The 19807-nt window shown below is 35.9% G+C and overlaps 1 protein-coding gene across 3 annotated transcripts in view; it reads left to right on the forward strand.

Annotated features, from left to right (window-relative positions):
• ATRNL1 (attractin like 1) overlaps positions 1-19807 on the forward strand; it is a 431352-nt gene that overhangs the window by 96887 nt on the left and 314658 nt on the right. For all 3 annotated transcript variants that reach the window (XM_021537269.3, XM_021537270.3, XM_021537271.3), the window contains exons 16-19: positions 7836-8049; positions 8715-8903; positions 13494-13712; positions 18236-18373. In XM_021537269.3, coding sequence (XP_021392944.1) covers positions 7836-8049; positions 8715-8903; positions 13494-13712; positions 18236-18373 — 760 coding nt within the window. The remainder of the gene's footprint in view (positions 1-7835; positions 8050-8714; positions 8904-13493; positions 13713-18235; positions 18374-19807) is intronic.

Raw genomic sequence — 19807 nt, forward strand, 5'->3', positions numbered from 1 at the left:
CAAGTAAATATAGGGACTGGACAGAGAATATATATTTTACTAGAAAGACACTATTTTTCTATTTCGCTAATGAAGGGGAGAAATCATTCCATGCCAGAAGTTCTTCCCTGATATTGTATTTACTGCAACCCTGAAACACATTTTGTCTGTCCACTCTTTGATGACTTAATGTTAAAAATGTAATTGAAATAAAAACAACAACAAAATTATGTTGGCAACATGATTACTATAGTTATTTATTTTACCACCTTTTTTCCTTTTTGTTTTCCTTTCGCCTGATACCTATTAAAATACTGCACAGAATGACTTCAAATCTAATAATGTGTGATAGATTATTGATATGACTGATTTTGCCTGTCTGCCTTAAGGTGTAGATGAGAAATAGCTTTTTTACTATTAAAATTTTTCATACATTTCAGAGCCTAGAACTTCTGCAAGGTGACATCCTGCTGAGCATATCTCTATTTAAATTAAGTACATCCTGAGCCAATGTGGTGATGTAAATTTGAGATACCTCAAATACAGTTTAAACAATTGTAGACAAATGTATTCACTTTTAAAAAAAAAAAAATCTATCTTGGATTAAACAATCATTTAGCTGTCAGAAAGAACCTCTAATGAAATTCTGCCATGAATTATCCAGGTGTTTTCAGTGGCACTTAGAAAAGAAAATATTTTTTCATTCATATCTGTCTGTCCAGCTGCATTTACTCAGAGCAATACATCCTAAATGTGTTATCAGGTGTGACAGAGGCTCTCTGAAACTTTTTGATCTTCTTTTGCCTGTCTTTCCCTCTCAAACTGCAATCATAATGATATAAAGAGTGAGATTTCATTTTAGATGGCTTTTTTCTGTAACAGGTGCTGGTGGGGAGTTCACAAATGGAGTCAGAGCTGCTGTAAGGTGAACACCATGGTTTTAATCTCTATTATCTGCCGCGCTCCCGCCCCGGTTCCCTTTGTCTCAGCCCCGGCTAGCTCTCATCCTGGGGCGAGGGCGGGCGATGGAGGCACCCTCCGCCGCTCCCAGCTGGGGTTTGGAGAGTGCCTTTGTGGGTCCCGAGCAGCGCTAGCAAGCCTCGCGGTGGTAAATGAAGAGCGGATCCTGCTGGGGGCTAAGTCTGAGTTTATTGTAGCCCAACGGGGCCAAATGTCCTAGAACGATGCCAGCCAACAGGAACAAGCACAAGGTGCTTGCACTGGCTTATAAACTGTAAGGGAGGGGTATCCAACGACCAATGGGGATAGGGATAGGGGGTGGCTCCGGGATGGGGGGATATGGTGGGGTCCAATGGGGGAAGGATATGGGGGGAGCCCCAGGTCCTCACCCAATCACCCGGTGCCCTGAGTAGAAGCTTCTGGATGGATGGGAAGGAGCACCGAGTGATAGACAAGGCACCCGGGGGGGGGGTAAAATGCCTCTTTCAGGGTGATGGATAGATACTGGGAAGGCGGGAAGGGAGGACAAGGCGGGAAAACTGGGGATAAACCAAGTTGTACATGGGGGTACAAAGGAATAAACCAATACATAATACAGGGATAATAAAACATATACATAACGCAACTCCACATCTGGGTGGTTAAATGTTGGAGGCTTTAACATCTTTAGCCTGGGAAAGAAAAGAAGGTTTCAGTTTCACCTGAAAACAAAAAAAAAACTTTTCAGGATCGATGAATGTGTCAGAGCAGCATTTGGAAATAAGAATATGATTCTGACTTTATCTCCTTGTAATTTGGTATGCTTATGCTGAGAAAAGGAAAGAAATTTAGGTAGATGTGTATTTTACAAACTGTCAAATAGTATCAGTAAATCTGCAATCTGGAAGGACTCCAGCATTCTTTATTGTTAATAGAAGCATCTTGTGATTTTATAGATTGTTTCCTAATACACAAAGTCCCTCTTCTGGAACAAATTTAGGACAATGTCTTTATCATGTTTAGAATAATACATTGATGTGTTAGGAAGATGCCGAGGGAGGGGGCTACCATTGTCTCTGTACCCTCTCCAGACCTCATGTGTATAAATAATTTCTCCTAATCCTAGTCCTAAACTGGAAATCAATAAGTTGCCTCCTTTTAAAGGATAAGGAGAAGGTTCATTTGGTAATAAAGAAAGGGACAAAACGAAGATCTGTGTGGTATGAACTCAGAACACTGTTGGATTTGCAAACGTATTCTAAAAGTACCACCAGCATTTTAAAGTTTACTTTGCATTGTTCATGAAAAATAAATTCTGTCAGACAATGCCAAACTAAACACAATGGATAGGCTGCAGATTCCCACACTAAAGAAAAATGACACTTAATATTTTTTTCTTACGTGCTGTTATTGACCTAGTAAGCAAAATATTATGAAAGGGAAGATTTGAATTTCTCTGAAAAATAGATTAAACAGCAATATGAGGTTAATTTACTGTTCCTGCTAATATTCAAATGTTGTATATTCATTTAAAAGTGCAATTAGCTCTCTTGGGAATTTGCTTGCAACTGTGGGATTTAACTAAAAATAATAATTTTCTTGTTAGCATGCGATAAATTCTGAGAAGATTTAGTTTTGGTGTAGTAAGCACAAAGAACAGTTTTACACAAAGCCTTTCATTATATAAACTGTTTGCAACTTTTCCTTTGACTCACTGTTCACAAGGCTAAGCATCTTTTTTATAAATTACACTTGAGTGCAGGTTGTAGTTAATTAGTGAGCTTTGCATAGCAATGTTATTCCTTGTTAGCTCCAAGTATTCTCTGAGGGCCCTGTGTTTCTGTGGTTTTATAATGTGTGTGATTGTGGTGAAGTTGACATCTACTCTTGGTTTCTGAATTACTCCCTTTAGAACAGTTTCTACCAGTCCCACTTCCCTATTGTGGTTTTAGAATTCTAATAAATTATTTTACTTTGTCTCCATTTTAAAGTTGTAGCAGTGACTGTCCATTAGATCACCTCTGGTTTAACTGTCTTCCTGCATTCAGGATTAGGGGAGCTTGACTCACTTTGGATGCCTGAGAATGCAAATTTCCCCCTAAAAATTGTCCCCTATAAAGAAGAAATTACAAGAAGAAACCAAAGTCCCACTGAAATACTAGCTGTAATCTCTGTAGAAACTGGGGAAGTTCTAGTTTTTTTCAGTTTGCTGGATTTTATGTTTTTTCTAACCAACTAGACTGCAGAAAAGTTTTTAATAAGAATAGGAGAATTAGGTCTTCTCATGACCTAACACATGACTCCTACTATTAATTGCATCCAGGTTGCATTGTATGTGTCTAATAGATCCAGAAACAGTTGAAACTCATAAATCTTGCTTCCACTGCTCAAAATGTGTCAGCCACTGAGTAAATATTTACAAAACATGGAATGTACTGGTATCTGGCACAGTCAGAATTGATGCAGTTAAGGAATGGAAAACCCTGCATAGAACGCATTGTTTCTCTTCATGGAGTTGCTTTTTCAGGAAGTAGTTTTTTTTTTTTTGTTCATAATGGTGCAGAAAAGAGACAAATTATCTGCAAGCCTTTCTCCAAATTGTGAATGTTGTGGAAATATGGGCACTGAGAGGCCACAATATTTTCAAAGTTTAATTGTATATTTCATCCTTGAGCAACAAATCAAAGAGTTCAAACAATTCCTGAGGGTTTTGTTGAATTTTGTTTATAAGGTATTGTGGTGCATGCAATAGAAAATGAGACATTAGTGTGTGATACACTTTCAGGACAATTTGAGATCCAAAATAGAAGGAATTTAAATAAAAATGGAGAAAAAATTTTGAAAGAGATATATACTTCCTCTGAAATTTGCATAATTAAGAAACAGGGGAGATATTTGAGCCTCAGTGGTAGTTGGCTATTCAGTAAAGGTAGTCTTGCTCACTTCACTCATCTGCAAATTATTCAGCCCTCATTAGTTTAGTGCTGATTCAGCAGTAGTACCGGAAAAAATGTATAATCAGTAGAAATGATCCCTTTCACCACTTTAGATCTCAAAGCAACTGAATCTGATTTAAATTCTCTGAGTAAACAGTGGATTTAACATGAATTATCAGCTTTCTAGTTAAGGTTACACAATATGCCTTTCTAACATAATTCCATATTACTGTTTAAAAACAAATTAAAATTGTCTGATTTAGAATAAGAGAAGGACATATTTTTTAAATTATTAGTAATCAGTTTTTTATAGATTCCTGTTACGGCCAAAAGGTGGCCTTATCTTCAGCTTAATAGCTGTAGATGAAGTTACAGAGTGTTGTTCTACTGGTATGCATTGTATGATTGCAATTTTGTTCCTTTGTCAGATGAAAATAAAGCCTTGCCCAGGAATTTTTCTCAGAGTTTAATAATTCTCACATTTGATGTCTCATTTAAAAAGGTTTTTTGGCAACTTGTTTTCAATGTTATAGAAGATGGTTCTGTGAAAACAGGTAAACTGTGACTAGCTGTATTTCAAGCACAAATACAAAGTTTCTAAGATGGGCTTTGGTTTCTGGAAAATAGCTAGAATGTTCCTGTGTGAGCTTGTTGAGTTGTTGTTGATGTTGTTTTAAAATGAATTATATATGACATATCAAGGGAGTTTTTATAGATCTGCATATATAGAAAGAAAGAAAAAGTCTACAGAACTTTCTGAGGAGTAATGTTCTTCCCACTTATAAGTTGAGTAAAGATTACCTGAACTTCCAATAAATGAATTGATTTGCACTGTATTTTTCACTATTCTGATTTGGTAAAGAACATTTTTCAAGAGGCCTGGGAGCTGGAATCTTGCATCAGCAAGTTCTGATTCCAGAGAACTGGCAGTCTTATTTCCTTCCTGTCTGATCCTCTTCTGAAGCATCTTTGGCAAGCTATTCAAAGTAAAGGAATCAGTTTTCTACATTCATTTTGCATTAAATGAAAAAGAACATAGAGTTCAAGTGAAGGATGTTCAACTCTCATTATTTCTTAAGCCTGAAGAAGAAACTGGATTGGCATTTTCAGTCAACACATTTGAAGTTCCTTGGTTGCTTCAAGTACTTTGAGATTCCCAGCTATTCTGACTAAACCTTTCATCAGTTTGAGAGATGATTTATACTAGATTTATTTTTAAGAAATTAGTTTGATAGTCACAGAACCCTGGTAGCTGCAGGTATCTCATACAGAACTTCCTGAATGCTCTTGTGATTTGATTTGTCCTGTTGGCTTCCATGCAGTGCAGCAGCAATCATTTTTGGTGATAAACTTTGATATTCACACACTCTCTGCTATTGCCAGCAGTCTTCACCTGTGGCCCACCACATGATGGAATTGATGCCACATAATTGAATATGCATGTTAAGCACATCATTGGAACATCTGAGAGGCCTTACTTGGATGATCTGTGCTTGGCATCCTAACAGCATGGCCTGGGTGGGCCTGCAAGGTCACAGCTTCCATGGTGTGTGTTTGATAACGTGCTCATCAGTGTTTGGGTCTGTACTTTGATGGTTTATCCTAGCAGAGAGCCAGAGATGGTACATATGGAATTTGAGATGCCTGACAATCATGACTGTAAGCTGTCCAGATAGTCCAGCTATTAAGAGTGATTATGTCTGGGATATGTGTTGCCTTTGCTGGAAGTCTTTTGTTTCAGAGATGCTGCTTTTATCTCCTGTGACTGCTTTGGCTTTCATGAGTCTCCCTGGGACTTTGTCATCATTAAAGGGGTTCCAAGATAGTCTCCTACTCAAATGGAAGAACTTATTTCCAAATATCACTGCTGCACTGTCAGTTTTCATTATTGGCTCACATATTTTTTCACCAAAGCTGGAATATGATCCCTGTTTTTTTATATACTGTTGCTGAGGCCAAATTATTTGGCAGCACAATTGAAACGGTCAGTAATATGTTAAAAATTCTCTTGGCTGGAATCCTTCAATCCCAAAGCAGGCATGTAGGGCTGCTTTATGTGTGTGTTTGTCAGCAATTTATCCTGCCTAAGCCCCTGACATTATTTTATATGTGCTTGGTGTGCACACTCAGCCTGTACAGGCAGCTGGTATGTGGAACACATACAAAAAGAGGAATCTAGGCAACTAAAGCACAAATAAGACAACAGATGTCTTATCTACCATTTTCCAGATGCCCAAGTTCCATTTTTACTGCTTGCATCATGTTCTTTCTGGTGTCCAGGACATGTGAGTCCTCACAGACACCTGCAGAGCTGGTCACCTGGGGTAGCAATGGAGTTAGGAAGTAAATTCAGAAGTAAGACACAAAGTGGACAGTGGTAATTTTGCTGAATGTTCTTGTTGCTGTTCAAGAGTCTCTCAGAACACATCACTGCTTATGGAATTGAACATTTCTTAGTCATTTTCTGGTTTATTTAAGATTGTTCTTGTGGCCCTAGGTGTTAATAGGTAAAGCAATTTTTGTTTGCTCATGATCTTAACTGTGAGTACAGAAGCAGAAGACAGCATAGGGAGTACATATTTGGGCAGTCAGGAATACTGACTCTACCTACTGATTCTTTTAAAAGGTATTTTTAATACATGTAATTTAATAAAATACCACTGGCATTTTTGAAACTAAATTAATAATCCTTCACATTTCAATTTGCTTTAACAAGATGGGGAAAAAAGAAGGAATGCTCTGATTGTATGTAGAATTAAAGAATACTGAAAGATTTTCTCTTCAGCCATGAATGGTTAAACCTGAGTTGCCAGAGCAAATGTGAGATCAAAGGTGAAAGATCAGTGATAGAGAATGGCAGTAACTCTTGGTTCACTTGTGGAATACATAGCTCTTTAGCAGTGGCAGGTTCCCTTTAGATGTATTATAGTGTTTTACTTACCTTGTAAATTACCTTTACGTACCTTGTAAATTAAATCAGTTGTGAGCCTAATTTACAATCAGATCAATATTTCTGCTTTGGAGCTGACAATGTGTATCCTCTGCCTGGGCAGGCAGCTGGGTTTGGTATTCTGGCATCCACCTGCCATCATGTACCTGTCACAGCCCAGTTGTCTCTCTGTATCTCTCTTCTGTGTGTTTAAACTGGGCTTAATGAAAACTGTCTGCACAGAGATTACATGTGGAAATGTGTTTGTTTTGGGTGTCTTGAGATTTTTACACCAATGGTTGCAAGTAATACATGTAGATTTATCCTGGAAGAAGTAAATGCCTTTTTTCCTTAAGGTCTGCCTTTCACTTGGTAATTGTGTAAAGATGAAATTATAAAAATGAGTAGATTTTGTTATGTAGTTTCACTGATGCATCCTAAATATGTTTTAAAAATGTGTCTTTTAGTTTTTCCTAGACTGTATCTTATAACTTGCAAATCAATAATGAAACTATATTCAATGTGTATTTAACACCACTGGAAATGTAAATGGTGCCACTTTTATCTCTGTCTCTGAGTTGCCTAAAGTTGATCAGTATCAGCAATGTGGACTTTAGAGGATGGAATATTGATCCTACTTTTTCCTGAAATTTGATTTCTCTGAATTGCTGTTAACTTGTGTGTATTTCATTATCCACAGTGGCCTAGCAATTATTAATTGTACTGTAGCCACTGGGAAAAAACCCAAACAATTTCATTATGACCAATAGTAGAAATCAGAATTGTCTTTGAACAGAATGCAGGTTTTTAGTAGAACAGAAGCATATAGGGAGTGGAGTTTTTGTTGGGGTCTTTGGGGATGTTCAACGAGATAGAACAATTAGGATAAAAACTGTGTGGACAATGACTGAAGAGATAATAAAGTGAGATAAAAACACGGTAAATTTTGAAAATGTGAAGTTGTTGCTGTTTAGCTATTTTTTTGAAATGTTTTATCAAGACAAAAAGCATTTTAAGTGATTCTCTTCCATTTGCTTCATTTTCATCCATAGAAAATTTCCCCCTGGGTGGGTTTGCGCAAGATCAACATCTCCTACTGGGGCTGGGATGACATGTCCCCGTTCACAAACACCACCCTGCAGTGGCTCCCTGGAGAGCCCAACGACTCTGGCTTCTGTGCCTACCTGGAGAGAGCTGAGGTGGCAGGGCTGAAGGCAAATCCCTGCACTGCCATGGCAGATGGCCTTGTGTGTGAAAAACCCGTTGGTAAGGAACCTCTTTCTCCCAGGAACTGATGCTGTGCTGAATAACAAGCTCTGTGGGATTTCCTTTGCCTAAGAGGAATTTGGGGACAATTTGGATTAAATAATTACAAAAAAAAAAAGTTTTTTGGAAATATTGTGATCTTTTAATATTCCTAAAGCAGCAAATATTTATTTGAGAATTAGTTCATGTGTCTTATTTTGCATTACACCATTACACCGTTACATTTTCCTCTAAATCAGTAAGAGTCAATGGTAACAGTAGTGGAAACCACATGCAGAGATATTCAGCAATGCTGATGTGTTCTTTCTGAATCTTGCTGAACATTAGTGAATATCTTAAAGTTGTAAAAGATGGACAAATCTAAAATTCTGGTTTCTGTCTTTCAGACATACATTCTGTTTGTGTATAAAGTCACTTGACTGTTCAAGTTAACATCCACTAAAATGAACTCTGTAGCTGTTGTATGTCATGCTCAGTTTTGCATATTAAATTTTGTAAAATATGGTTGTATTTATGTACAGAAACATAAATTTGGACCAAAATATTTATAGCTAGTTACGGAATCCACTGCTTCAACACTGATTTTCCTAATGGAACAAGTGGTGAAAAAAAAAGAAAATTGAACTTGTGTTCAAAATGATAAAATATTTGTGATCCTTTTCCAGTCAGTCCCAACCAGAATGCCAGGCCCTGCAAAAAGCCCTGCTCCCTGAGGACAACCTGTTCCAACTGCACAAGCAATGGCATGGAATGCATGTGGTGCAGCAGCACCAAACGATGCGTGGACTCCAATGCCTACATCATCTCCTTCCCATATGGACAGTGTCTGGAGTGGCAAACTGCCACCTGCTCCCGTAAGTATCTTAGTGAATGTTCATCTTACTAAATTTATTGTTAGATTGGTTTTTCACTCAAAAGAGCTGGAGGGATTCAGCACATTCTCTAGAGATAAAAAGATTTTCAAGTGAATGACCTTCTGTAGCTACTAATGTGAGAAGTCAGTGCTGTGTGTGCATTTCTTAGATACAGATAAAATGCTGGAAATTCTTTTATGATGAAATATATTTAGCCTTTTGAAACTATGAAAAGTATTTATTCCTTTCAGATAAAGAAAAATGATCATGACTGTTCGTATGACCAGAGTTAGTGTGACAAACAACATCCATGAGATGGAACAAGATGCTGTTAAAATTAGATAACCAATAAGTAGAACTTAGACTTACACAATATGAAGTTATTAAGAAGTGTGCTGAATTTTTAAAGGTTTAAATGTTCTGATTCATTTTTTTCAGATTCAGGCTATGCCATATTTCTAACATGCAAAGATAAAACAAAGTTTTAGAAAGGATCGTAGTTGTCTTGAGAATATTGTAACATAAATGCAAAACAAATTATCTTGGTCTTCCTTAGTTTCCTCTCCCTTGCAGATGGGGATTATTAGCACTTGATCCCTAATAATTAACTCTTGCAGATTGTTCATCCTCTCTATGAAGTAGAAAGAATTCTATTAGGCCATCAGGCAGGTATAGGAGGTACAGAAAACTTCTGTCCTGCATGATCAAACTGGGTCAGACTGCATTAATATTCAAGGTTGCCCATTTCATCCTTTGGGAACAAGAAGCAAGTGATTTCTTACTTGGTCAAGGAGCCAAGTTACTCCTGGATGTTCCCTTTGGAAGCACATTTCATCAGAGCTTGATGCAGTGTCTCTTCAGGAGAATGAGCAATCTCCTCCAAGTCCATTGCAGTGTATCAGGCACAGCTGCTCCTTCCCAAGCTGGGAGTGACCAGAGTAAGCCTGTGCAGTTCCACATTCCAGGGTTTATTGGTGCCATAATTGATGCAGATGCTGGAGTGAACTGCCTGGTGCCTTAGATTCTTGTCTTACTTGAGGTTTATTTAGAATAATTCCTCAGTCACCGTCATTCAGAAGACTGGTTCTTAGAATTTTTCGGGATATCTGAAGTGTACCTTTGGAATCTTCCTTATTGCTCTACTCTGAGAGTTTTTCTGGTTACTTCTGATTTCCTTTCTCTCCATAAAGGTCTTTTGATATCAAAGGCTTTGGAATATGTTTTATTTTTTTTTTTTTTGTATTTTGTGACAGGATTAATGATATTGACAACAACAAGCAACATGCTTTCAGCATCATAATTAGATCATAATTCCATTTGATAAGTTATGGATACAAATTAAAGAAAAAAACCTGAAGATCACAAAAGGCTTTCCCCTTGCTTTCACCTAAGCCTCATGAAAATACTAAGTAAAACAAGTTCTTGATGTGTCTGTAAAGGGAACCATAGATATATTCTAATCTTAGGAGACAAAAATAGCTGTATGTCCAAGGCCATTACATATCTGGATTAAAGGGAAATAAGGCATAGGAAAACTGGCCAAGAGCCCATATTTCTCTAATTGAGGTTCCTTCTTCATCCTTAATAATCATTGAATGTAATGAACCAGGACCATGTTGAGCTGTTCTGGTAAAATTTTTGGTTAAATTAGTAGATTTCAGGTATCTAGATTCAGGTTCAGTGTAACAGGTAATAGGAACATTTAATCTCTTGTCAATAGGTTTGGAATAGTAATTCTGTAGTTAGAGAAAGGTTTTTATCTTGTAACCATTCACAGAACTTTCTTTTCTTCCTCTCCTGTATAGGAATCAATTTTTTAACTTATAAAATATTGATAGCGAGCTGTGGCAGAATTTAAATACATTGCAAATCTGGAGATAAAACTGACAGAATACCACATAAATGATGCTTATGTTTTTGAACTAGCAGATATTATGTCAGCCTGAACTTTCAGTTCAGTTTTTCTCTTTGTGTGTAGTGTTTGCACATCACGCTGATTCAATTTGTTTGGGGAGCATAAGAAATTGTTTTTAATTTGATTGTCATTTTTGTCAGGTCTGTAAAAGCTTATATTAAATAAGGCAAAAGGGATTTGCTATATACCAGTTCAAAATTATGTAAAGGCAATTTTGTATGAAAATGTATTTTCTATTCAACAAATTAGAAAAAGCAAGATTCTGTGGCTGTAAGCAGTTTTCCCAGAGTTTTATATCGTCAGATATTTTGCATTTATACATGAAAATGAATGTTCAAGTGAAGCATAGTTCAGATGTAATGTTAGTCTAAAATTACTTGAAAATTTTATTAGGTAAATATATCATTATTGCTGCTGAAGTAATGAATTATTAAGTGGATTCCCTTATCAAGGGATAGTATTTCTACTTGAAGAACAGACTGGAACTATACCTTTAAAAAATCCTCCTTGTTTTTAAAATTCTATTTTTGTTTTGAATGACTGATTTCTGAGCTTTTGGATGTTTTGCTCTGATAGAAAAAAAATCAGACAAGCATGTATGATTTAAAATATATATAAAAAACATCTGAGAACTTCACATTTATTTTCACAACTTGAAATTAAAAATAAAGAATGCTGTTTTATTGGTGACATATTGTCATTTTAATGCCTACTTGCCAGAAACTTGGATTTCCACTCTTCCCTACATCTTCCATCCATTATGACTTTTGATTGAATAGCTGACAGTTGAACAATCCTGGACCACCTCTAGAATTTCAAAGAAAACAAAATTGCTGCTTGACTATCCCCTTCTTCCATCAACAATTGCTTCTCAGCTCTCTTTAGTTTTTCAGCTGAATGCCACTACAGATAATAGCTGAGGATTTTCACTTTTGGTTCTGTTTTAGTCTCTGTAAAGATAGTGCAGTTGATATTTCAGGGCTTTATAAATAGCAGCATGAGTATAAATAGCAGCATGAGATTTGTTTGGATTGTTTAGAGTGATCTCTGAAAGGGCAAGCCAGCCAGTGTAGAATGATAGTCTTTATTTTTCTGCTGATCTTCTAATGTATTCAAAAGCCGAAATCTGTATCATTCAGCTTCAGCTCTGATGGTTTAAAACTGATTTTTCACGTTTGACAGTTTTCAACAACAGTTGGCCTTTCCCCATCCCTGCTATTTTCTATATTTGGGAAACTTGAAACGTTTCCTCCTATTTGGATTCTTCCAAGGCTATTGAAGAGCTCTTGCTTCAGCTTTCTGTGCTGTTAAAATCGTTTTGAGATTCACTCAGACTCTTTACTGCCTGTTTTTCTGATATCTGCAGGTATCTTCAGACTGTGCAGTATTTTTTCTTCTTACACTTTCATTACTTATAAACAATTTTAATAGTTGCTGAAGTCAGAGAAGCTAGCTTTATTCTGCTCTCAGTTAATTTAGTTAGCAATGAAATCGTTCTGCTTAGTATTCCTTTTGTGGACCAGAGTAGCCCAGGTAACTGAACATTATTTGGATCCAGTGTTCTGGCTGCAGCCAAATTGAGGGGTTACCCTCATGTAGAAGCCATTTGAGTGTTCTTCAAAAGAACTCTGGGAATCTTTAAATTACTTTCTTTTTTAAAAAAAAACAAACTTGGAGAATTCTGGCTTCACAGCAGAATCTTACCTTCATGTGTGCTTTTAAAATTTAATTTTGAAAGCCTGTAAAGTTAATGTGAGGAGAGACAGGGACCCATAGTGATCAATGGTTGAATGGTTCTGATGTTAATTTGATCCTGTGTTACAGCAGTAACTAAAAAACGAACATGTATCAGAAAAAGCTTAAAGAATGTTGGGAAGTTTAATTGTGTTCTTAATTTCTTATTAATAAAAAATGACAGTAACTTCAGAATAGGATTTTTATTTGATTCTAAACAGATTTGAAATATGAGGAAGACCGCTTAATAATTTTAAAGAATAGAGTATAAAAGATGTAAAGGGATATTTGGATTTTAGAAGGCAATTATAAAAATGAAACCTGATTAATTGATGAGAGCCTGAAGATCTAGTTAATTTCATGGGTTGACTTGTTGCTTGAGATGTGTGGTTTGCTAGCTTGTTTCAAAAGCTTTATGTAAGAAGACTAAGTCGTATTTGTAGGTAAATACTCAGGAGCCATCCAGGGGTACTTTTTGCCCAAAATAATTTTTGGTTTGAATTTGAATGAGCCTGTGTTTTTTTTTTTTTAATTTATAAATATTATCACTCTTGGTTTATTAACCTTGTATTGAATTCTAGTTTTCTCTTTGGAAGGGCTGTCTATCTCAGTAAAATTAGTAATAAAGGCATTATATAGTACTAAGAAGGAAAGAATATATATTTTCTTCTGTATCTAATGAAGATGTGCAATATTCTTGTTCTGCTGAATTTTCTTTGTTGATTTGAAGTTTTATTGTAGCATAGCAAACACCTGCTGCATGTTTTGTGATCTTTAAGGATGCACAACTTTTAATGAAAACTGATAGTCTTACTAGTATTACTGATTTTTTTTGTTTTTTTAATTTGCACAAGGAAAAATTAATTCTCCATTTTCTGTTGTGAAATCCAAGCATCTTATTTAAAAACGACTACATTAATACTGTATTCCATGTACTAAAGCTCAAAACTGCTCTGGGCTGAGGACGTGTGGGCAGTGTTTGGAGCAGCCAGGGTGTGGATGGTGCAACGATCCCAGTAACACTGGCAAAGGACAGTGCTTGGAAGGCTCCTCCAGAGGCCCAATGAAGCCTGTCAGTGTCCACTCCAATGAAATGGTGCTTGATGCTACTCTTTGCCCAAAAGAAAAAAATTATGAGTGGTCTTTTATCCAGTGTCCAGGTAAGATTTCCTTCCATTCTTTCTTATATATGAAATATGAGTTTAAGCACACCAAAATAACGTGATTGTTCTAAGTAATGCAAATAGCATTTTCATGGAAAACTAGTTTTTTACAAAATATTTTCTAAATATAGAGTTTGTTTGTCTACTGAGCAGAAGTATAGGTTGACTTGTGAAATGCAGTGCAAGTAGTTTAGCCAAAATTCCTGTTAATTTGTAGGTAAATTTTCACCCACCCTATCCTTCCACATTTAGAAATCAAAGTATATGAATTTTCTTCAGCTCTTCCTTTCTTCTGGCTTCTGCATCCATCAAAGAGTGGAACCTGGGAGAAATTATCCATAGGAGAAGACTGATGGACACAAAATTCCCTCCTGCTCTTGCCAAGTCCAGCTGACTGTCAGCACAGGGGGCTGCCAAAACCTGAGCTGAGGTTCCAGCTGACCTTTTAGACCCTCAGAGTGAATAGAATATGTTCTTGTGTAGCCTTAAAGAGAATGTCTGAAGTCTCAATTTAAGCCACACCAGTCTGATTACAGTATTTTAATTTTGGAGCTCATTGGAAAAGTAAGGAAGAGATCAGGTGCTGTAAGGCAGTACAAGCTGTGCTGGTGCAGCCTCCTGTGTGGAAATGCTCCAGCACTGACAGCAGAGTGTGGAAGCAGCTGGGGAGGACTGCAGGCAAATGAAAAGCACACTGGGGACTTTGACAGCCTTCCAGAAGTCATTTACAATAACTAATACGGTTTAATAGACAGCATGAAAACTTTGTGGTGATTTTTTTTGCTTGGTGGTGTGGGTTTTTTTTTTTTTTTGGTTTGTTTTTTTTAGTTTTTTATTTTTAGAGTAAATGGTGTAACTGTGCTAAAGTTATTTTTCCAGGAAATGTTCTACTGCTGACAATTTTGGAAGCTGGAGCTTCTGTAGGATCAATAATTTTATGGGTACATGCAGCTGTGTTTGCTTTCTTGTCTATCTGTTGTGTATGCGTATATATAGAGTGAGGGTTTTTAAAAGTTTTAGATTAATGTAATGAAATATAAACCCCAATGAAGACTGTTGCATATTTTCAGTGAAAACCAATGAAGCCTTTCACAGAATCTAATACTACTTCCTGAGCAAAGAAGCTTCTAGTATGTTTCTAGAAACAACAGAATGACATTCTGTTGTTGTATAGAAATTGCATTACTTAGTCTACATGTTGATATTGAGCAATTGTTAACCCTTCAGTGCAATGCATAATTTCTGCTACTAGTGAAACTGTAATAGGTAAATATATTGTTTGTCTAAACAGCTGTGTTTAATATTTATTCTTGATAGATAAAATTCTGTATTCATTGTATGTTCTTATCAAGAATTTACTAAAGTTCCACTTCAGTTTAACATTCCCTAGCTCTATGAGTTTAAGGGACAAATAGCACAAAAGTCATAGAATTAAAACTTCAATTGATCTGTTTAGGCTGGAGGTTTTGTTCCTAAGATTTTTGTTTTCATTTTCACAGACTATTTTCTGTAGTGGATTATACTAACACAGTTTATTCTCAGCACAACATTCATTTGATGTACTTGAAACAAGCTAGAATTAGACTAAGTCTATGTAAGCCTACTGAACATTTTGCAGTTAGGATGAAAATATAAATAGATAGTTTATACCATGCAGTTTGGAGGTTATTCTGCCACATTGATGAATAATTGTTCATGAATGAATTGATGAATTCATGTTCATTCAGGCATGCACTTATTTTTCCTTGTAGTCCATATCCATCCTTCTTATAGCAGCTCTGGGCAATTGTGCTGCTGATAAAAAAATTAAATTCCTTCTCATTTTCTGTTTGGTTAAAACTTCAAGATCACTATTCATCAGGCAGTATAGAAATGTTTATTTTTGTGACTGGTCACTTTAAAATCAATAGGCTTCAAATAAGCTGTCATAGTATTCCTTTTAGTAGGAATATATTTTTATTTTCATCAGATTCTTAGTTAAACTGAACTATTGTCATAAATAAAATTGCAAATAACACATATACAAAAACCAAATAAAAATAGCTTTGACATTCACCTTCTGAGAAGAAAGGTTTAGTTAGAATGCAAGCCCAAGTTTTTCTTTAAAGTCTAAATTTCTCCTCCAAAAAAAAATTAGTAGATTCTAAGTAGTTTGTTCAAAACTAGATGAATATCTGTATACACTAGATCCAGAGTGTAATGACAGCACCCTTTTCATAAGTTTTCCTAGCTTTAACTATTTCCTTAAATCTGTAATTGCCAACAATTGTCAGCTTCATCAGCTATTTCAACACAGAGGTCCAAAGCAAATTAGACATAAAATTGCTTCTCTGCAGGGCAGCCTGACTGAGGATTCAGCTGAAGCACATTTTTGTGTGTGAAGAAAACGATTTTGTTGCTGCCAGTGATGTACATTAAAAGGACTTAAGGAAAAAACTTTTACAAATTTAACTCCTAATTCTTATGTAATTACTTGTTACTGTGTCTCATTAATTTAATGACTTTTAAAATTATTTAATACTTATGTCTCCAGTTTGATTGTACTGAACCAACTTTGAAATTTATTGAATTTGCACTTCTGACTTTTTCCAATGAGATGCATATTTTTAGGGAAATCAGCAAATGTATAATTTTTCTATGGTCTGTCATGTCAATTGTGGACTGCACTACTTCTTACTGTGTATATATATATATATTTGATTTATTTTAAAATCTCTTCAATTTACTTTGATGCAACAAAATGTAAGAATTCAGAGCTGTCATGTGTGACCAGATAATATTATGACTTAAACTTACAAATATGATTGCTTTCATCACCCTGTATAACACAAAAATAAAGAAAAACAAAACTAGACATTAGCAAGAACAGAAAATTTAGAAATCAGTGGCCTGCTAGTTAGAGAATATTAATATTAAGCATTTGTCCTACACTATGATCAAGTCTTAATTAGGCAATCTTACTGTAATAGAAAACCTCTTTAATGTACTCTCTCTTTTTACTTTTTGCTTATTGGGCTGTATTTATTTTTACACTTGCTTTAAGTATATTAATGTGTAAAACACGTACACAAACCCCAAAATGGAGCTGCAGCTCATGGTATTTTTGTGTAACTTCTCCTCAGAATGGCAACAAACTGCAAAAGAGGGAGATACCACAAAGGTGTCTAAAATTCCAGTATTCTTGGGAAGAATAAGGCTTGTGATTTCTAGATATTTATTCAACATAGTGAGAAAACCTAATGGTACAGAAATGTTTAATACTTGTTTGGAAGATTTTCTAGGCATAGCTACAGAAGAAAGAAGAGATTGTCAACTTGGGAGGTTTTGATGGTTTATGAACCAAGTCCGGCAATGGCTATAAATATATTAAGTTACTAAATTATAAAACAGCTCTAAAAACTTTTAAATCATGCAGTGAGAATCCCTTTTTTTCCCCTAGCAAAGACACCAATCACTGTGACACTTAAATTAAAAATCCAAATTAAAAGAAATACAATCTTACTGTGGTAGCTGTCCTCTTCCAAGTCTTCCACCAACTTTGGCACTGAGGAGTCGACAAGTCTGACATGGTTTGACATTTGACAAGCTGCTATAATTGACAGATTACTAATCTGCTGGGCACCAAGAGTTCTGAAGCTCCACTTTATAGAGAGGTCATCCTTCAAAACCTGGCAGCAGGATCAATGATGCTGCCAGGATTCACATTGTGATTTTGCTGCAGGAGTGACCAGTATTTTCTGAGTTCCCCCAAAATGTGATGCTCTGGAGTGGAGTTCTGCTACAAGATCAGTGGTTTATGTGGTGCTATTTGACAAAAAGCAATTTTATGCTTTCAAGGTCAGGTGTGAAAAACTTATGTCAGTAGGAATCCAGTTTTTTTTACTTTCACCAAAATCACCTGTAGTGAGGGAGGACTGGAGCTGTTTGATTTGGTCCTGATGTCCTTAAAATTGCTTTGTATGCTAAAGGTAATGAGGGTCAGGACAATTAACAGTAAGATAATATTTAGGTAATTTATTTTGGACTTCTCTCTCCCCACTAGATATATTCAGCTGTGAGTCCATGTTCCCCATTGCAGTAGGCTTTCAAATGCTTCACACTTGCGTGTAGGAATTGGGGTTTCATAGAGTCTCAGTTTGTGATTTGCTACCTCTTCAAAGATTTCTAAAATGCCTGGACAGCATTTTAAAGCTGTAGGAACTAATTCTGCCACTCCAGTGATGACTAAAAAAAAAAAAAAAAACAAAAAACCAAACAAACCCCCAAAACCAAAAAACCTTCCATAAAACCCCCCTTAAAACTTGCATGTCACAACACAGTCAGTTTTTGTGTGAATCCATTTTGTATTGCAATGCTGTTTTACAGAGGATCTGTGTCAAAGTGCAAATGTATTTATGCTGCTTATTAGTCAGGACTAAGCTTCTCAGAATCTTATTGTACTACAATTTCATAATCACATAGAGATGACTGTGTTCCAAAGAGAAATTTCCTAATGAAGCTTTTAAAATGTTGTATTTCAGCTTGCCAGTGTAATGGCCACAGCACCTGCATCAACAGCAATGTCTGTGATCAGTGTAGAAACCTAACAACAGGAAAACAGTGTGAGACCTGCATGCCAGGATATTATGGGGATCCCACAAATGGAGGACAGTGTACAGGTAAGTTCTTCTACTGGAAAAAGAAAAATATCAAAATGACATTTTAATGCAATGTGAATTTAATGTTAAAGTAATGTGAAGTTAGCTTTTCTTTAAAGGTTAAAAGTTTATTTTATTGTACACATGAGCTGATCAGATAAACTAATGATTCAAAATCAGATTAATATATTTAAAGAGAAACTCCTTCAGAGTCATCATTTTGCAATTGCTGCTCTCTCAGGAGGAGGAAGAAACTTCCTTGTTAGAGCAACACCTCAAATGATTTCAGAGAGATGTCATTAAATTCCATGTGAACAATTCTGTTAGAGACAGTGAGAAGATGCTTATAAATAAACTTCAATATCTGCTAGAATATCTGGTAACACTGATTTGTATAAATATGTGATTCTAGTGGAGGAATTACCTATTTAACAGACAAAAAGGTCTTACTCATGTATAGATGAAACAAAAAGTCCTGGTGTGCTGAGGATGGCAAAGCACCCAGACCTGTTAAAAGTTTCATTTTTAAACTACTGCACTGGAGGATTCTCCTTGAAGTGAAGGAAAGAATGAAGTCAAATACTGCAAGTGGCTTTTGCATATTGCTGTAGGGCTACAGGTACTCCTTCCCTTAAAACTAAATGCTGGAAGGAGGAACCTACTCAATGTGGAACCTCAATAAGATTGGCTTTGAATCTAGGAGGGTGCTGGAAAGTTTTGTCCCATGACTTTTTCTTCTCCATTACTGATATTTCTTTAACCAGACCTTTGCTTCTCAAGGAATATTTCTTCATTTAAAGGGTTTGTTGGCTCCTCAGCACTCTAATGTGCAGTAGGCAGTGCATAAAGATTCACATCTGGTACACTCAAGCACGATATGTAAAAATTGTGTTCAAGGGGATAGAAAGATTAATGTCTACCTTTATTGACAATTGAACATTTTGCTGAGGCTTTATGATGCTTTAAATAATTCTTAATAGTTCAGTTTTTCTCCTGAAGTTGACAAAATGTTCTTTTGCTGTCTGTATCACCTTTATGGCAAAATGATGTATTCATACAGCTTTTATTCTTCAGGGATACATTAGCTATCAACCAAATAAGCATTCCATCACCTTTAGTGAAATATGCGTGGTGTAATAATGGCTGAAATCAATTTATAAGGCCAGTAAAATTATAAATTTTACAACTTGTTTTTTCAAACCTAGTCTGTAAAAATGCATATTTTTATTGGTAGACATGATTTTAACAGGAGCTATTTTGACTGGAGAATGCTTTAAAAAATAAAAATAATAATTATTTCAATACTTTATGTGCTATGGTGTGTTGTATTTTCAGTAGAGAGCATATAATAAATGTTTACATCCTTAGGATATTTTTGAAGGCTGTTGTAGTTGTGAACTGTTAGATTTTCTGCAGTATCATGTGATAGAGGTGCCCAAACTGTGGGCCAGGGAT

This window comes from Lonchura striata, chromosome 7, assembly GCF_046129695.1.
Source record: "Lonchura striata isolate bLonStr1 chromosome 7, bLonStr1.mat, whole genome shotgun sequence".
Taxonomy (NCBI): Eukaryota; Metazoa; Chordata; class Aves; order Passeriformes; family Estrildidae; genus Lonchura; species Lonchura striata.